This window comes from Drosophila persimilis, unplaced genomic scaffold (assembly GCF_003286085.1).
Source record: "Drosophila persimilis strain 14011-0111.01,24,50 unplaced genomic scaffold, DperRS2 tig00000002-arrow-pilon, whole genome shotgun sequence".
NCBI classification, from domain to species: Eukaryota; Metazoa; Arthropoda; class Insecta; order Diptera; family Drosophilidae; genus Drosophila; species Drosophila persimilis.
Window position 1 is genome coordinate 10,175,090 of NW_020825289.1, and position 13,682 is coordinate 10,188,771.

Genomic DNA, 13,682 nt, shown 5'->3' on the forward strand with positions numbered 1-13,682 from the left:
AAGATTTGCGTTCAGCTTACAACATTTATTTCCCCACTCTTGATCCATCGCTATAATTAACCTATGTATAACTTCCATGGATGCTAGCACGACTTGACCAGGTCCCCATCTAGCCGCAGCGTCGCACACAGTTTCAGTTGCTTGTCGAACCGTTTGTGGAACTTCTTCGCCTGCTTTTCGCTCAGCTCCTCGACCGAGACGTGTTTGGAGTACTTTTTCAGCAGTTTCTTTTTCAGCTTCTCCAGATAGATGCCGTCAGCTTGCTTGGACACGATCTTCGACAATTGCGTGGTCCAATCAAAATCGTTGCTGTTGGTGTTTTCGGATTCCTCAGGAGCGGCTTCTACTTCTGCATCAGCTGCCACCTTTGACTTTTTCTTGGGAGGAGCGTCCGTCTCTAGCTGCTCCTTTTCGTCCTTCTTTTCGGCCTTGCCATTCTGAGCCGCCTCCCTGGCTGCTTTGGCCTGGGCCAGCTGCTCCTGCTTGGCCTCCTTCATCTTGTTGAGCTCCTTCTCGAGTATGTCCCACACCTGGGTGGCCTGCTGTCGGGGCATGCGCATGCAGTTGCCCACAAAGTTTTCGAACTTGGCCCTCTTCCGGGGAACATTGTCGACGCTCTGCAGCCGCTGGAAGGCCGTGCGCAGGGCCGGCGTCAGGTTGTATTCGCTGCTGTCGAGTATGGCGCGAATGATGTCCATCCAGCTCTCCTGCTTTTGGGCATTCTTGTTCCGCGACTCCTTGACCACAAAGCTCTGACTTTGGTTGGCATACTTCTGGGCCTCTGAGATGCACTTCGTGTGGGCAACGTACTCCTCGCCGTAAAAGTCTTTGAGGCAGTCCATGCAGGAAACGTTCTTCTCGTTTCCGCGGCACCGAGTCTGGTAGTGCTTCTCCACCGATGGCTTCTTCACGGACTCGCCGCATATGTTGCACGTGAAGAATACCATTTCCAGGCGGGGTTTTCCAGTTACTTTTTTTAAGAAATTCGAATAAATTTAGCGGCACAGGCCAAACAAACGCACGTGGAGATTAGTGTGGCAGCTCTCTATTCGACTGATAATACCAACACTTCAGTGTTGATCCACATGATTGCCAGGGCTGCAGCGAGTGCGCGTAAATTGAATTCATGTAAAAATCATGTAGAAATGGCTATAGCATTACTGTAAAAAGTTGTAGATCACTTTTTTTTCGCCAGGTGTCTGAGGGACGAAATCATCACTGTGTAGGTGCCATGTAGAAAAAAAAAATGTTCTTTGTTACCGTTTAAATATATTTTTTATATATTTCTTAAAAATAATACAATTAAACTACTACTGTAGAAACTTCCATACGCAGGAATTAGAAATTTCGCTCTTTACAGAGACCAAGAATTGGTTTCTATATTAATTAAGTTTTAAACAATTCATCGTATTAAATTTACAAAATAGGCCGGTTGACAAGCAACAAGTCTTCAATGACATGACACAATAGCGGCTGTTTTAGTCAAAATACAATAAAAGGGAGTACTTAAAAGTAGTTAGTCCTGTTGCAAATTTGTTCATCAATGGGATTAAATTATGTGGGCCGGACTAAGAGTTCTATCTAGCGAGTAATAATAGACGGAATATCAAAAACGAGGAATATGGAGAATAGAACTTGAATTCGTCAGTATATTTACGGTATATTTCAGAGGATCTGAACAGCTGTTCATCGGCCCAACACGCGACCAAAGTCAGTTCCGCGTCGAACGAAATACGAATGATTTTGTTGAAATTAGCGAGGGCCCCGCTTTATGGAACACTACGAAATCTGAAGATGAGCAGCTCTGTGGCCGCCATTGCCTCGGCCACGGATCCGTTGACGGGCCCCAAGTACGAGCGAGAACCGAATGTGCTGCGCAAGAAGCTGGCTTCGGTGGTGCCCGGCACGGTGAACCTTCAGGTGCTCGGCGCCGGGGCCAACGGTTCCCCCAGTGCCGTCTATCTGTTCACGGACCAGTCCCGCTACCTGTTCAACTGCGGCGAAGGCACCCAGCGGCTGGCCCACGAGTACAAGACGCGGCTGTCGCGCCTGGAGCAGATCTTCGTGACACGCAACACGTGGGCGGCTGTGGGCGGTCTACCTGGCCTGGCGCTAACGATTCAGGATGCCGGCGTGCGTAGTGTGGGCCTGCACGGGCCGTCGCACCTCTCCACTATGCTGCAGTCGATGCGGCGCTTCGTCGTGCTCAAGAATCTTCAAATGCAGACGGTCGACTGCACCGCCGGCAGCTGCTTTGAGGACTCCATTCTGAAGGTGACGTCCCTGCCGCTGGATAGCGTGGAGAACCCTGAGAAGACCGTAATCAACTACATCTGCCAGCTGAAACCTCGTCCGGGTGCCCTCAACTTGGTCAAGTGTGTTGAGAAGGGCGTCCCGCCAGGCCCGCTACTGGGGCAGCTAAAGAACGGCCAGGACATCACACTCCCCGATGGCCAGATAGTTCGATCCGTGGATGTCACGGAGCCTGGCGAAACGGCGCTCTCTTTTGTGTTCCTGGATGTGCCCTGCGAGGATTACCTTCCCGGTCTGCTTTCCCATGCCAAGACCATCAAAGATCTGGGCGAACAGCAGCTCACTGAGGTGTGCTTGGTGGTGCACTTTACGCCGCACGAAGTCTCCACCTGCCAGAAATATCAGAAATTTCTGCGAAACCATTTCTCGCCAGGCACGCAGCATATCTACCTGAGTTCCCCGCACAATCAATTCTCCGGCTATGCGGCCGCCCACCGTATCCAGCATCAGCTGCACCAGCTGGCTCCTCGGATATTTCCCCTCCTGGGAGAGCAGTTCCCCTGCCAGAGTCAGAATCTTAGCCTGAACCTGAAGAAAACCAAGCTGGATGAGGCAGATCCCGAAGGCGGGGTTGATGCAAGCACAGAAACGGAGCAGGGCGTGGTGTCTATGACGAGCTTCCATCTGCGTCCCAAAAAGGGTGAGTACCACTGCAGATATATTCGTTATTTCTATCTCATTGTATTTCGAACAGGACTGGACCAAACCCTGGCGGCCAAGCTTACACCAGAGGAGTACGTCAAGGAGACTCATGCCGTGCCCGGCTTTACGGAGCTGCTGGCTAAGCTAAAGGCGGAAACCGACTTCCCATCGTCCGCCGCCAGCAGCTACCCAAGGATCATCTTCCTGGGCACGGGCTCCTGCATTCCCAACAAGACGCGCAACGTCAGCTCAATTCTGATCCAGACTGCGGCGGAGGCCTTCATGTTGCTCGACTGCGGCGAGGGAACCTATGGACAGATTGTGCGCCTATACGGCAGCGCTAGGGCCGTAGAGGTACTCCGCCAGCTGCAGGCTGTGTACGTGTCCCACCTGCACGCGGATCATCACATTGGATTGATTGGACTGCTAAGGGAGCGCAGACAGCTGGCCCCGAAGGCAACTCCGCTTCTCCTACTTGCGCCGCGCCAGATCGAGCCATGGCTGGAGTTTTACCACCGCCAGATCGAGGAGATTGAGGATGCGTACACTTTGGTGGGCAATGGAGATCTCTTGGCGGGTCCCCTGACTGGAGAGGCAGTGGAACCATTGGGCATAACTGCCATTGCCACCTGCCTGGTCAGGCACTGTACCAACTCCTTTGGCGTGAGCCTCACCCTGAAGGCGCATCACGATGGCGAGCCCGTCAAGATCACCTACAGCGGCGACACCATGCCTTGCCTGGACCTGATTGAGCTGGGGCGCAACTCTACAGTTCTCATTCACGAGGCCACCATGGAGGACGACCTGGAGGAGGAGGCGCGCATCAAGACGCACAGCACCATCTCCCAGGCCATCCAGCAGGGACGCAACATGGGAGCCAAGCACACAATCCTCACCCATTTCTCGCAGCGCTACGCCAAGTGCCCGCGACTACCCAGCGTGGAGGACATGCAACAGGTGGCCATCGCCTTCGACAACATGCAGGTGACTCTGGAAGACCTCCAGGAGTACCACAAGCTCTATCCCGCGCTTCTGGCCATGTATGCAGAGTACACCGAGGAACTGGAACAGCGGGCTGTCAAGCGAGAGCTCAAGCAGGAGCGAAAACGGAAGTTGGCCCAAACGTGATTGAAAGGTAACTCTAGCAGGAAAAATGGTGGAAGTATTTACTGAGCTACTGTTAAACTAATCTTAAGGAAATAGTGAGTAAACCTCTGTCATCAGGTGGTATAATTCTGTGGCCTGTTAAATGTAACCCAAATCAAGAATATATTTATTGTATATACTCTGAAATTTTGTTAGATATACCCCGGATAATGCTTGCACACTTGCATTGGATCAGTGTAGTATATATATGTGCCGTGCCGGTTCATAGACCGAACATGTCGCAGAAGAACATGATTCCTGTCCCGCGGGGCTGTGGTCCTATGGCCCTCTCCATTGTGTTCCAGGCTGTTTTCTCTGCCTTTCCAGATCGTTCGCCGTCGGTACATCCACTGCAGGTAATTCCGCCGTAGCTCCTCGTCCTCTCGGGATGTCCAAGGGATGACTCCTGGCTGGGCTGTGACAGTCACTTGCTGTCCTGATGCGAGCCATAGCCATGATGCCGCTGCTGTGTCGCTGAGTCGACAATGTGGTGTCCCGCCCGGTACAACAGGGAACAGTGGTCGACGGCGGAATTGTTGGTTCACGACCACGGAAAATAATGTCAGCCCATAAAACCCATCGTATCCCAGCAGGACAGAAGCGCACGCCTTGCTAAATCCAAACCTAACAAGCCATCGTCATCCTTCGACCTGGCCATCGACAACTATCTCAAGGACTTTGGCTGTGGCAACCAAGGGAGGAGCTACGTGGGCTACTAGACTCTAGATATATGTCGTTATTATTAGGTTTAAGGATATATGCGTCAATATATTTATATAGTAGATACAAATGTATTCAACTTGTTTATTTATTAATACTAAGCTAAGTTATGATGATTAAAACTATTGAAAAATCATCCTTGCTGTATCCTGTATGGGGGGAACTATCCCGATTACAAAAAGGCGTGGCACTCCCAGATCGGTTCTCAAATATCGGAGAAAACTAAATATTTTAGAATGGGGAATTTGTCCTTGATCCTTCATAAGGACTCCATTAAATCAGGGACATTTTTTTGATCACAGGAAGCCGTCGCACGTCCCGATCGGGCCACGAATAGCCGAGAAAACTTAATATGTATGGTTGGGGTTGTTGGAGTCCTTACCGAAGGACCAAGGACTTTTTTCTGATTACTGCGAGCTATGGCACGCCCCGATCGGGCCACAAATAAGGGAGAAAATACGATTTGTATATCTGGAGAGAATGTCCTGCATCCTTGGTCCTTGATAAGGAATACATAAGCTCAAGGAAGCTATTCCGAGCACGGGAAGCCGTCGAAAGCCTGGAACGGGAGACAAATAACGGATAAAACAAAAAAAAATTGTTGTCAATTGTTGTACAAGAAATTTTTGTTGTTGTACAGCAACAACTTTCAACTTGCGACCGCTCAAATGGCCAAAATCAAGAATTTCAGATCTGGGATACCAGGCGAACAGAAATCAGCAGAAGGTGGCTGGTTTTTTAAAATTCCTTTTAATTTTGTCTTTACGTTTTTTCATACTTTCTTTGGCCGCCCAAAATGGCCCGCCGTTACACCAAAATTAAATTAAAAGTAATTTAAAAAAAAACCACCGACCTTCTGCTGATTTCTGTTCGCCTGGTATCCCAGATCTGAAATTCTTGATTTTGGCCATTTGATCGATCGCAAGTTGAAAGTATTCCTTATCAAGGACCAAGGATGCAGGACATTTTTTCCAGATATACAAATCGTATTTTCTCCCTTATTTGTGGCCCGATCGGGGCGTGCCATAGCTCGCAGTAATCAGAAAAAAGTCCTTGGTCCTTCGGTAAGGACTCCAACAACCCCAACCATACATATTAAGTTTTCTCGGCTATTCGTGGCCCGATCGGGACGTGCGACGGCTTCCTGTGATCAAAAAAATGTCCCTGATTTAATGGAGTCCTTATGAAGGATCAAGGACAAATTCCCCATTCTAAAATATTTAGTTTTCTCCGATATTTGAGAACCGATCTGGGAGTGCCACGCCTTTTTGTAATCGGGATAGTTCCCCCCATACAGGATACAGCAAGGATGATTTTTCAATAGTTTTAATCATCATAACTTAGCTTAGTATTAATAAATAAACAAGTTGAATACATTTGTATCTACTATATAAATATATTGACGCATATATCCTTAAACCTAATAATAACGACATATATCTAGAGTCTAGTAGCCCACGTAGCTCCTCCCTTGGTTGCCACAGCCAAAGTCCTTGAGATAGTTGTCGATGGCCAGGTCGAAGGATGACGATGGCTTGTTAGGTTTGGATTTAGCAAGGCGTGCGCTTCTGTCCTGCTGGGATACGATGGGTTTTATGGGCTGACATTATTTTCCGTGGTCGTGAACCAACAATTCCGCCGTCGACCACTGTTCCCTGTTGTACCGGGCGGGACACCACATTGTCGACTCAGCGACACAGCAGCGGCATCATGGCTATGGCTCGCATCAGGACAGCAAGTGACTGCCACAGTTTAGCCAGGAGTCATCTCTTGGACATCCCGAGAGGACGAGGAGCTACGGCAGAATTACCTGCACTGGATGTACCGACGGCGAACGATCTGGAAAGGCGGAGAAAACAGCGTGGAACGCAGGAAGAGAGCCATGGCAGTGGTTGGACCGAAAGGCCACAGGACCCAGAGCTCAGATAACCTTTAATTAGAATCGACCAGCCTTTAAAAATTAACTGAGTCTGCAATAGTTAGATAGAGCATAGAAAAGGGATAACTCGGATGGTTGTCGGTTGGTTTTTTTTTATTTATTTATTTACTAAATACGTTTGCAACAGTGTCTGTGTAATAAACGCTCGTTTGTAATGATTAAAAAATGATTTTTTTTCTGTTGGATCGGCTTGAGAATATTATGGTTTTACGATCTCGTAGAATGAGTATTTAACTCATTTTCATCGACTCAACAGAGGCACTTGGTTCATAGCACTTATCAGCTTTTCTTTGTTTTATTTTCCATCTTTCTTTTGTTTAATTTAATTTATTTTTTAGTCATTAAAATTGCAATTTTAAGGCACTTTTTTTGTTCAACGGTTCTCCATCATTGTGTATTGGTTTTCTTTTTGGAAATTAGCTGTGACTAGTTAAAATTAGTAGGTAAACAACAAAAGTATATAGTATATGTATGTATGATCTTAATTTAGTTCTCTTTGATATCGGGATTGTGGGGAGGTGGTTGTGGTGGTGGTGTTTGGGGCAAACTTCTGGTTAAAAGTGTGTGCTGTGCTCACTTTTGCGAGTATAAATAAACATAATTCCAACATTGATAAAATTAATGCTCTGTTTAAAAATAAATAAATAGATTTACGTTACGGCAACGCAAGCAGCAGAACAGAATTAGGGGAATAAGAAGAATTCAACAACAACATAAAGTAATCCAGTTAAATCAAATCAGAATTAATCTTATAACTGCCTGTGTCCTGTTTCCAGCTGCACTGGCCTGGCCTGGCCGGGTAGGGCCTCGGTTATTTCACATTATTCTCAGTATTAGACTACAAATTCATTAAGATTAGAGGTGAACGATTTTTTGGGTATTTTGGTACTCGTTTTCGGGTGTCCCACACCTGTCCTGCCAGGATGGCTCGATGGCTCAATGGCTCCGCCTTAGGCGCGTTCCACATAGTTGCCGGGGAATGTGCCAAAGCAGCCGGTGCGCTGCGAGGTGCCCACGAACCATCCGTCGTCGCACTTCTCCAGCACGTGCACCAGATCCCCCTCCAGCAGCTCCAGTTCATCGGAGTTCTGTGGCCGGTACTTGTACAGGGCGCGATAGCTGAAAGGGAGAAAGGGAAACGGAGCATCTTGGATTAGCAGATCTAGGCAAGAGGTCAGTCCTGAGGGTCACTCACGCCAGTGGCTCGGAGCTGGTGTCCACGTGGAGTGCGTCCGTCTTGTGCAGCGTCCGCGTTTCTTTCAGGATTCCATTCACGGGCTGGGCTCCGTTCTGGGTCAGCGTGTTGAACTCATTGTTGATGTTTGTGCGCAGCACATCCAGATTGGGCCGCAGATTTGTGGTGCTCTGGCTGCTGATCACGGTCGTCGTTCTGGCCGCGATATCCTCGGCTCCAATGTCCGTGAGCACCTGAGTGAGGAAGTGGGGTCAGATCTTGGCTAGAGGTGTACCTCTCAGAGGTATGACTCACCTCCACATAGGACACTGGGAATATGCCCTTCCTGTTGGCGATCTTGCCCTCGAACCAGTTTCCATCCACCCTACGCGTCAGCGTGACCAGCTCTCCCTTGTTCAGAGACAGCTCTACGCCCGACTGGGCCTGGAAATTGTATTTGGCACGAGCCTGGCCCTCCGATGGCCGCTTGGACGGAGTGCGGGCGCCATCGCGGCTAACAATCTGTGGAAAGGGAAGGGAAAGAAAAGAGGCTTAGAGGCGTGGCAATCGATTGTTGATAAGAGACACGTACCTCCACATAGCTCGCTGGCAGCAACCCGATCATCGCATTATGCTCACCCTCATACCAATTGGGATCGATCTGCCGCCTTATGTAGATGGTGTCGCCCTTGCGGAAGGAGAGCTCTCTGCAAAAATCCATTCATTAAAAACTACTGGATCCACCGGAGTGCAACTGAAGAACTTACTTGGAGCTCTGTCCCTGGAAGTTGTAGAGGGCCCGGGCAACGGTTTTGGGACCCACCAGCGACTTGAGCGTCACGTCGGTGGGGAAGTCATCGTAGCGGTTTAGGGCGATCGGGGACTTCTGCGAGGGCGTGAAGTTGTCCGTGTGGCGTCGAGAGTTCATGTCCTGCAGCTCCTGTAGATACTTGCGGCGTCGCTCCTCGTGGTACAGCTTCTGCATATGCTCCGCTTGGCGTGTGGCTAGTTCCTCCTCCGGTATGTGCTGCTTCTGCTCATGCCTTATTGGTGTCTTGAAGTGAATGTTGACGTCTGTGTCATAATAACGATTGGGAGATTCTGTGTGAGATGCAAGATCGACAAAAGGGTGTTCAGGCTGTGGCTGAAGCTGAAGCTGGATCTGCGGCATTAACCCAAAGGGCGTTGGTCCCTCTATCATAGCCTATGCTATGCTATACCCCCGTCATTTGATTTGCTCACAATAACAAAACTAGTTGCCAGCTAAGATAGAAGGCTGTTGACATTTCCGATTGATAACTATGCTTGAATTCCAGCTAGGCATATCATTCACGTAAGACTCCAATAGTCCTCTGCGAGTAGTACTTGTTTATTTTCAAAATAGCAAACCGAATCGTAAGACGATCTAACCGCAAATCGTTGTCATAGTTGTCGTTGTCGTTGTCGTTGTCGTTGTGGCTGTCGTTGCTGCTGCTGCTTCTGTTACGAAACCCGTGGCTTATCTGAGTCGCGACGAGGTTTGTATCTGTCTGCCAATTGGTAAGCAAATAAACAGTCGCCCCCCCACCGCCCATTATCCCCCACCTCTCCAGCTAAGCAGCTGGGAGAGATAACCCGCCCCCTATAATGGGTGGAAGGGGTGCAGAGAGGAGACGTGACGTGTCACAATCTCAAATTGAATTAAGCTTCTCTTGCTTCACCATTGAAAATGAGCTGCAATTGAAGTTAATGCTCGTTAGCAAAATAATCAGTTAATTGGATACTGAATGGAATGGGTCTCCGGGGGGCAAGGGAGCTAGCCTCGGACTCCGCACCCATACGACTAGTAACCGAAACGTTTTAGAGCTGTGCTAAGCCACTTAGCCTCGAGATAAGACTCATCCTCATTTGCATATGAATCGCTTATACATAAGAATATCTATATGTATGTCTGTATGTACGTAAGTGGAAAAGTTCGCCTCAGATACATTCGATTCAATTGATGCATTAATGGAACTGCGCTGCAAATTGATAAAGATGGAATACTACGCATCCATCAATTGACCCGGTTCAAGGAAATCCCTTGATGGGGGAAAACCTTGCGCAGAGAGGTGCGGTCTGGTCTTGGGACTGGGGCTAGGGCTGGGCAGCTGTACAAATGTTAGTGCAACAAATACCCCGCCTCGTAGCAAGCTTAACAATTAGGAATAGTTTTGTACTCGTACAGACACATACAATACTATGTAGTGTTGCAGTACGTGTTGTGTATGAGGCGTAAAAAGAGATTTAATTGACACTTGAGAGATTTTCACTTTCACTGATTTGTTATGGCGCATTTTTGCCAGCGTTCGAAAGCGTTTGAAAGCGTTGCCGATTTTCATCTTTAACTGGGGAAGTCCACTCACACACACACACACACACTAGTCGGGGGCCTTTAAGGCTTTTCCTTCCTTTCACGCTCAATTAACTTTTTAAATGGTTTTCTGTTGTTTTTCCCTCTTTCGTATTTGTCTATTTGCCGCTTATTAGTCACAACAATCAATGAGAATCAGAACCAGACCGCCGGATCGAAGGCTGAGAGGCAATTGTCTGATAAAGCAGAGAAGAACGAACAGCAACAAGCACGAGATTCACGCTCCACTTGATCCCCACTCCCACCAACAAAGCGAGAGAGAGACCGCGAAAGAGAGAAAGGGGCAGCTTCGTACCTACCCAAGACCCCAACTACACCGTAGCACGCTTTGTGCTCAACTGAAACCGAAATCGAAACCGAAACCCAAACTGAATGGGGCTCTGACTCAGTGTCGAGGAGGGAAGGGGGGGCTCCGGCGCCGACGTCAAAGACTTTTGTCTCTGGGAGAGTAAGAGTAACGTGGGGCGATATCAACGGTCGCGTACTACGAGTTCCGTTGTACGAAAGTCACGTTTAATTGTTGTTTCGGGGTGTGTGAACACTGGGACCAGGCTGACCAAGAATGCGTCGGTCTTTGATTGCTGGACATCAACTTTACCAAGAAAGATTATTTTCTGGTATGTAATGGTACCTTTCAGAACTGAAAGATTGAGTTCATTGATATGTGGATTTGTAGTTCAAATAAAGACCTTTAATCTTTGAATTTTATGAAATTCCGAAATATCTGTCTGTGCTGAGTTTGTCCACCAAAAGAAGTTTTCCCTGAAGTCTTATTTTTTCTATCACATGGAAACCACTGTATTTGATCTTGAAGAAAAGCTTTTGCTCACAGTTACCGGCACGAAGCTTTTATCAAAGAGTTCGTTCGGAACGTGAGAGCAAGTGCCAAGCTTTATCTCAAACGCTCTCTCTCACTCGTTGGCTCTCACAATCTCTTAGAGTAAGGCTGATAACGAGTTTTTTTTGGTTTTTGCAAAAGAAAAGCCGTGAGAAAGTGCAAAACAGGAAGGTCGTTTGCCCGCTTAATCAAATGAGAAAGTGCCCAGTGAGATGGGAGGGGAGAGGAGGGGGTCGATTGATCACTTTTCCTTCTTTCACATTTGCTTGAAGTCTAATACTAACTGCCATGCCACTGCTGCTGCTGCTGATGTTGCTGCTGGTGCTGCTGCTGCCACGCGAGCAGAGGAATAGAAGCTCCGATTGCATGTCGATTGGCCAAGTACGCCCGTCGCTGGTCCGGCAGAGGGGTGTGCGGCAGACCCACTATGTGATAGGACACCTCTCCCACTACCCCATTAGACTGCTGATGCGGGTATGGGTGTGGCGGCACCATGGGTGCGGGGCCGGAGTAGTCATAGCCCCCACGATGTATCCAAAGGATTTTTCCGCAATTGGCAATGTCGCAGCTGCTACCCGACGCCGGATGCCTGACCTTGTTGTTGCTGTTGTTGTTGAGGTTGTTGCATGAGTTGCTGTCTGCCCCACTGCTCTGCGGCCGCAGCCAGGGATTCTGATTGGCTTCGGGGCTGCGCCACCAGCTCTGCTGATGGGTCTGCTGCGGCTGGGACAGCCTGTCATCTGTCAGCTCTAAATCATTGCAGCTGCGATGCAGCTTCTGGCTGGGATGCGACTGCCGCCAGTGGACACTCTGAGTGGGACGGCTCCTCCTCACGTGGACGTTGTTGTTGCCGTTGCCATGGAGGTTCTGGCCATGCTGGCTGGAGTAGGTGCTGCTGCGACGCGGCGCCAACGTTTGATGTATCATTGTTTGGGAACGGGGGAGACAGTCCTCTCACAGTTGCATAATCCCGACACGAGGCATCTATGCATGCATGCTGTTAGGCCGGCCAAAGGCTGAGCGTTGCGCGACTCTCACGTTTTGGCACGGAAAATTGAAACTAACTAACGACCACGACAGGTATTCCAGGTATTCCACTGGAGAGTACACGCGGGGTTTGTTTTGTTGACGCACTGTCTTGGCCATGGCAACGTGGCCGCCGCCGGCAAGGTGAGCTTGCGCAGGGTGGCTCCCTTACCTACACAACGGGGTGGTGGTGGTGGCAGTGGTGGTTGTTCAGGTGCCTTTTGGTGCCGAGTGCTTGATAAGCAGGTCAGCTCCGTCAGTTTCAGCGTCGCTTCAGCGTCAGCGTGGCCGGCATTTTCAATGGACATATCGATTAATTTGGCCCAACTAATGTCCGGCGCGCCTTCAAAGCGAAATTGCACCAATTGCGGAAATTCGTTGTCCGCTGCTGCGGTAGTAAAAAGCTTTTAGTTTTCCAAAGGTCATTGATGGCAGTGCGCGACAGCAGCAGGGGCGTAGCTGGTGACCTAACAGGGTTTTTATTGAGCAGTAAAGGGAACTCCTTTAAGTTTATGTTGTGGCATGTGGCACAAATATACAGATAGACAAAAGGACGTGGAAGATCTCTAGATATATACCCGTACGTACTTTTCATTTCAAGGAGCATAACTCGGATTGATTTCCTAATTTTCCTAATTCTAATTCAATATTAAAGATTCCATTTAAGATTTGAATAAACTTTACGCGAAATACCACATAATGTTTAAGGAATTTACCGAAAAAAAACCACACGATGTTTTTGTGCACCTAAAACTTTTGGCTGTTCATCAGCACTGATCAGTTTTCTGCTCTAATTTTGTAAAGAAAATTTCTCCCAAAGTTTAATAACAATATTCTGTACACTCTTAACATAAGTTTTAGAACGCTTCGCAAATTGTTCATAAAAAATTCCTTTTTATGTGCAGTAGCTGTGCCACCTTTGTCTTTTGAGCTGCGCCTTTAATATAAGCTGATTGAAGGACGAATAATGAAAATAGAGCAAGATCGACTAATCGACACAGCGATTAATAATCGATTGCAAAAGGTGCAGTAAAATCCATCCGTATAGCCGTTACTTAAAAAAAAGTACCCCCAAACAAACCGCATTCATATTTTGTAGCACATCTGAAAAACTTTGGCGGGTAATAGGCGTGACGGACCCCGACGACCTGGGGTCTCGACAACAACTTCATCACTCACCTGAGCCATCGATAGTGTCAGTGCTGTACGGTAGGTCGTAGGTGGAGCTGTAGAGGCCCTTGATTGGCGGCTGTGGGGGTATGGGGGGCGCGTTCGAGTCGGGATCTGCGCCAACGATTACAGATATAACAAATAAAAGTCAGGGATAGATAATTTCGAATAGTTACAGCCAATGGGAGGAGACCCTATAGCCTAAAGCGGTACCAAAAGCAGCAGCTCTACGAGATTAGCCGACAACCGAAGCATAGCCGAGCGTAAAAGTTGTCCTAGTTAGAGTTCCCAGACCCAACCCACACAAGACCCACTGCTCCCT

The 13,682-nt window shown here is 48.4% G+C and overlaps 3 protein-coding genes across 10 annotated transcripts in view; 1 reads left to right on the forward strand and 2 right to left on the reverse strand.

The window, feature by feature from the left end:
* Window positions 1-4: 4 nt before the first annotated feature.
* On the reverse strand, window positions 5-1,013 carry LOC6591276 (cell growth-regulating nucleolar protein). The gene has a single exon (XM_002016456.2). It carries the CDS (start codon window positions 945-947, stop codon window positions 84-86), a length of 864 nt encoding a protein of 287 aa, XP_002016492.1. The 5' UTR covers window positions 948-1,013; the 3' UTR covers window positions 5-83.
* Window positions 1,014-1,705: 692 nt separating this feature from the next.
* On the forward strand, window positions 1,706-4,248 carry LOC6591277 (ribonuclease Z, mitochondrial). Its single transcript, XM_026985195.1, has 2 exons — window positions 1,706-2,953; window positions 3,008-4,248. The coding sequence occupies exons 1-2, from the start codon at window positions 1,738-1,740 to the stop codon at window positions 4,081-4,083; spliced, it is 2,292 nt and encodes a 763-aa protein (XP_026840996.1). The 5' UTR covers window positions 1,706-1,737; the 3' UTR covers window positions 4,084-4,248.
* A 2,978-nt stretch (window positions 4,249-7,226) lies between these two features.
* The window catches only part of LOC6591279 (sorbin and SH3 domain-containing protein 1), a 30,137-nt gene continuing 23,681 nt past the window's right edge, over window positions 7,227-13,682 (reverse strand). For 6 of the 8 annotated variants that reach the window (XM_026986847.1, XM_026986848.1, XM_026986849.1 and 3 more), the window contains 6 exons: window positions 13,370-13,474; window positions 8,702-9,008; window positions 8,527-8,641; window positions 8,250-8,456; window positions 7,956-8,188; window positions 7,227-7,879 (listed from right to left, as the gene is read on the reverse strand). In XM_026986847.1, coding sequence (XP_026842648.1) covers window positions 7,711-7,879; window positions 7,956-8,188; window positions 8,250-8,456; window positions 8,527-8,641; window positions 8,702-9,008; window positions 13,370-13,474 — 1,136 coding nt within the window. In that variant the 3' untranslated portion in view covers window positions 7,227-7,710. Of the gene's footprint in view, window positions 7,880-7,955; window positions 8,189-8,249; window positions 8,457-8,526; window positions 8,642-8,701; window positions 9,036-13,369; window positions 13,475-13,682 lie in introns of all 8 variants that reach the window. The other 2 variants (XM_026986850.1, XM_026986854.1) reach the window with 2 other exon arrangements.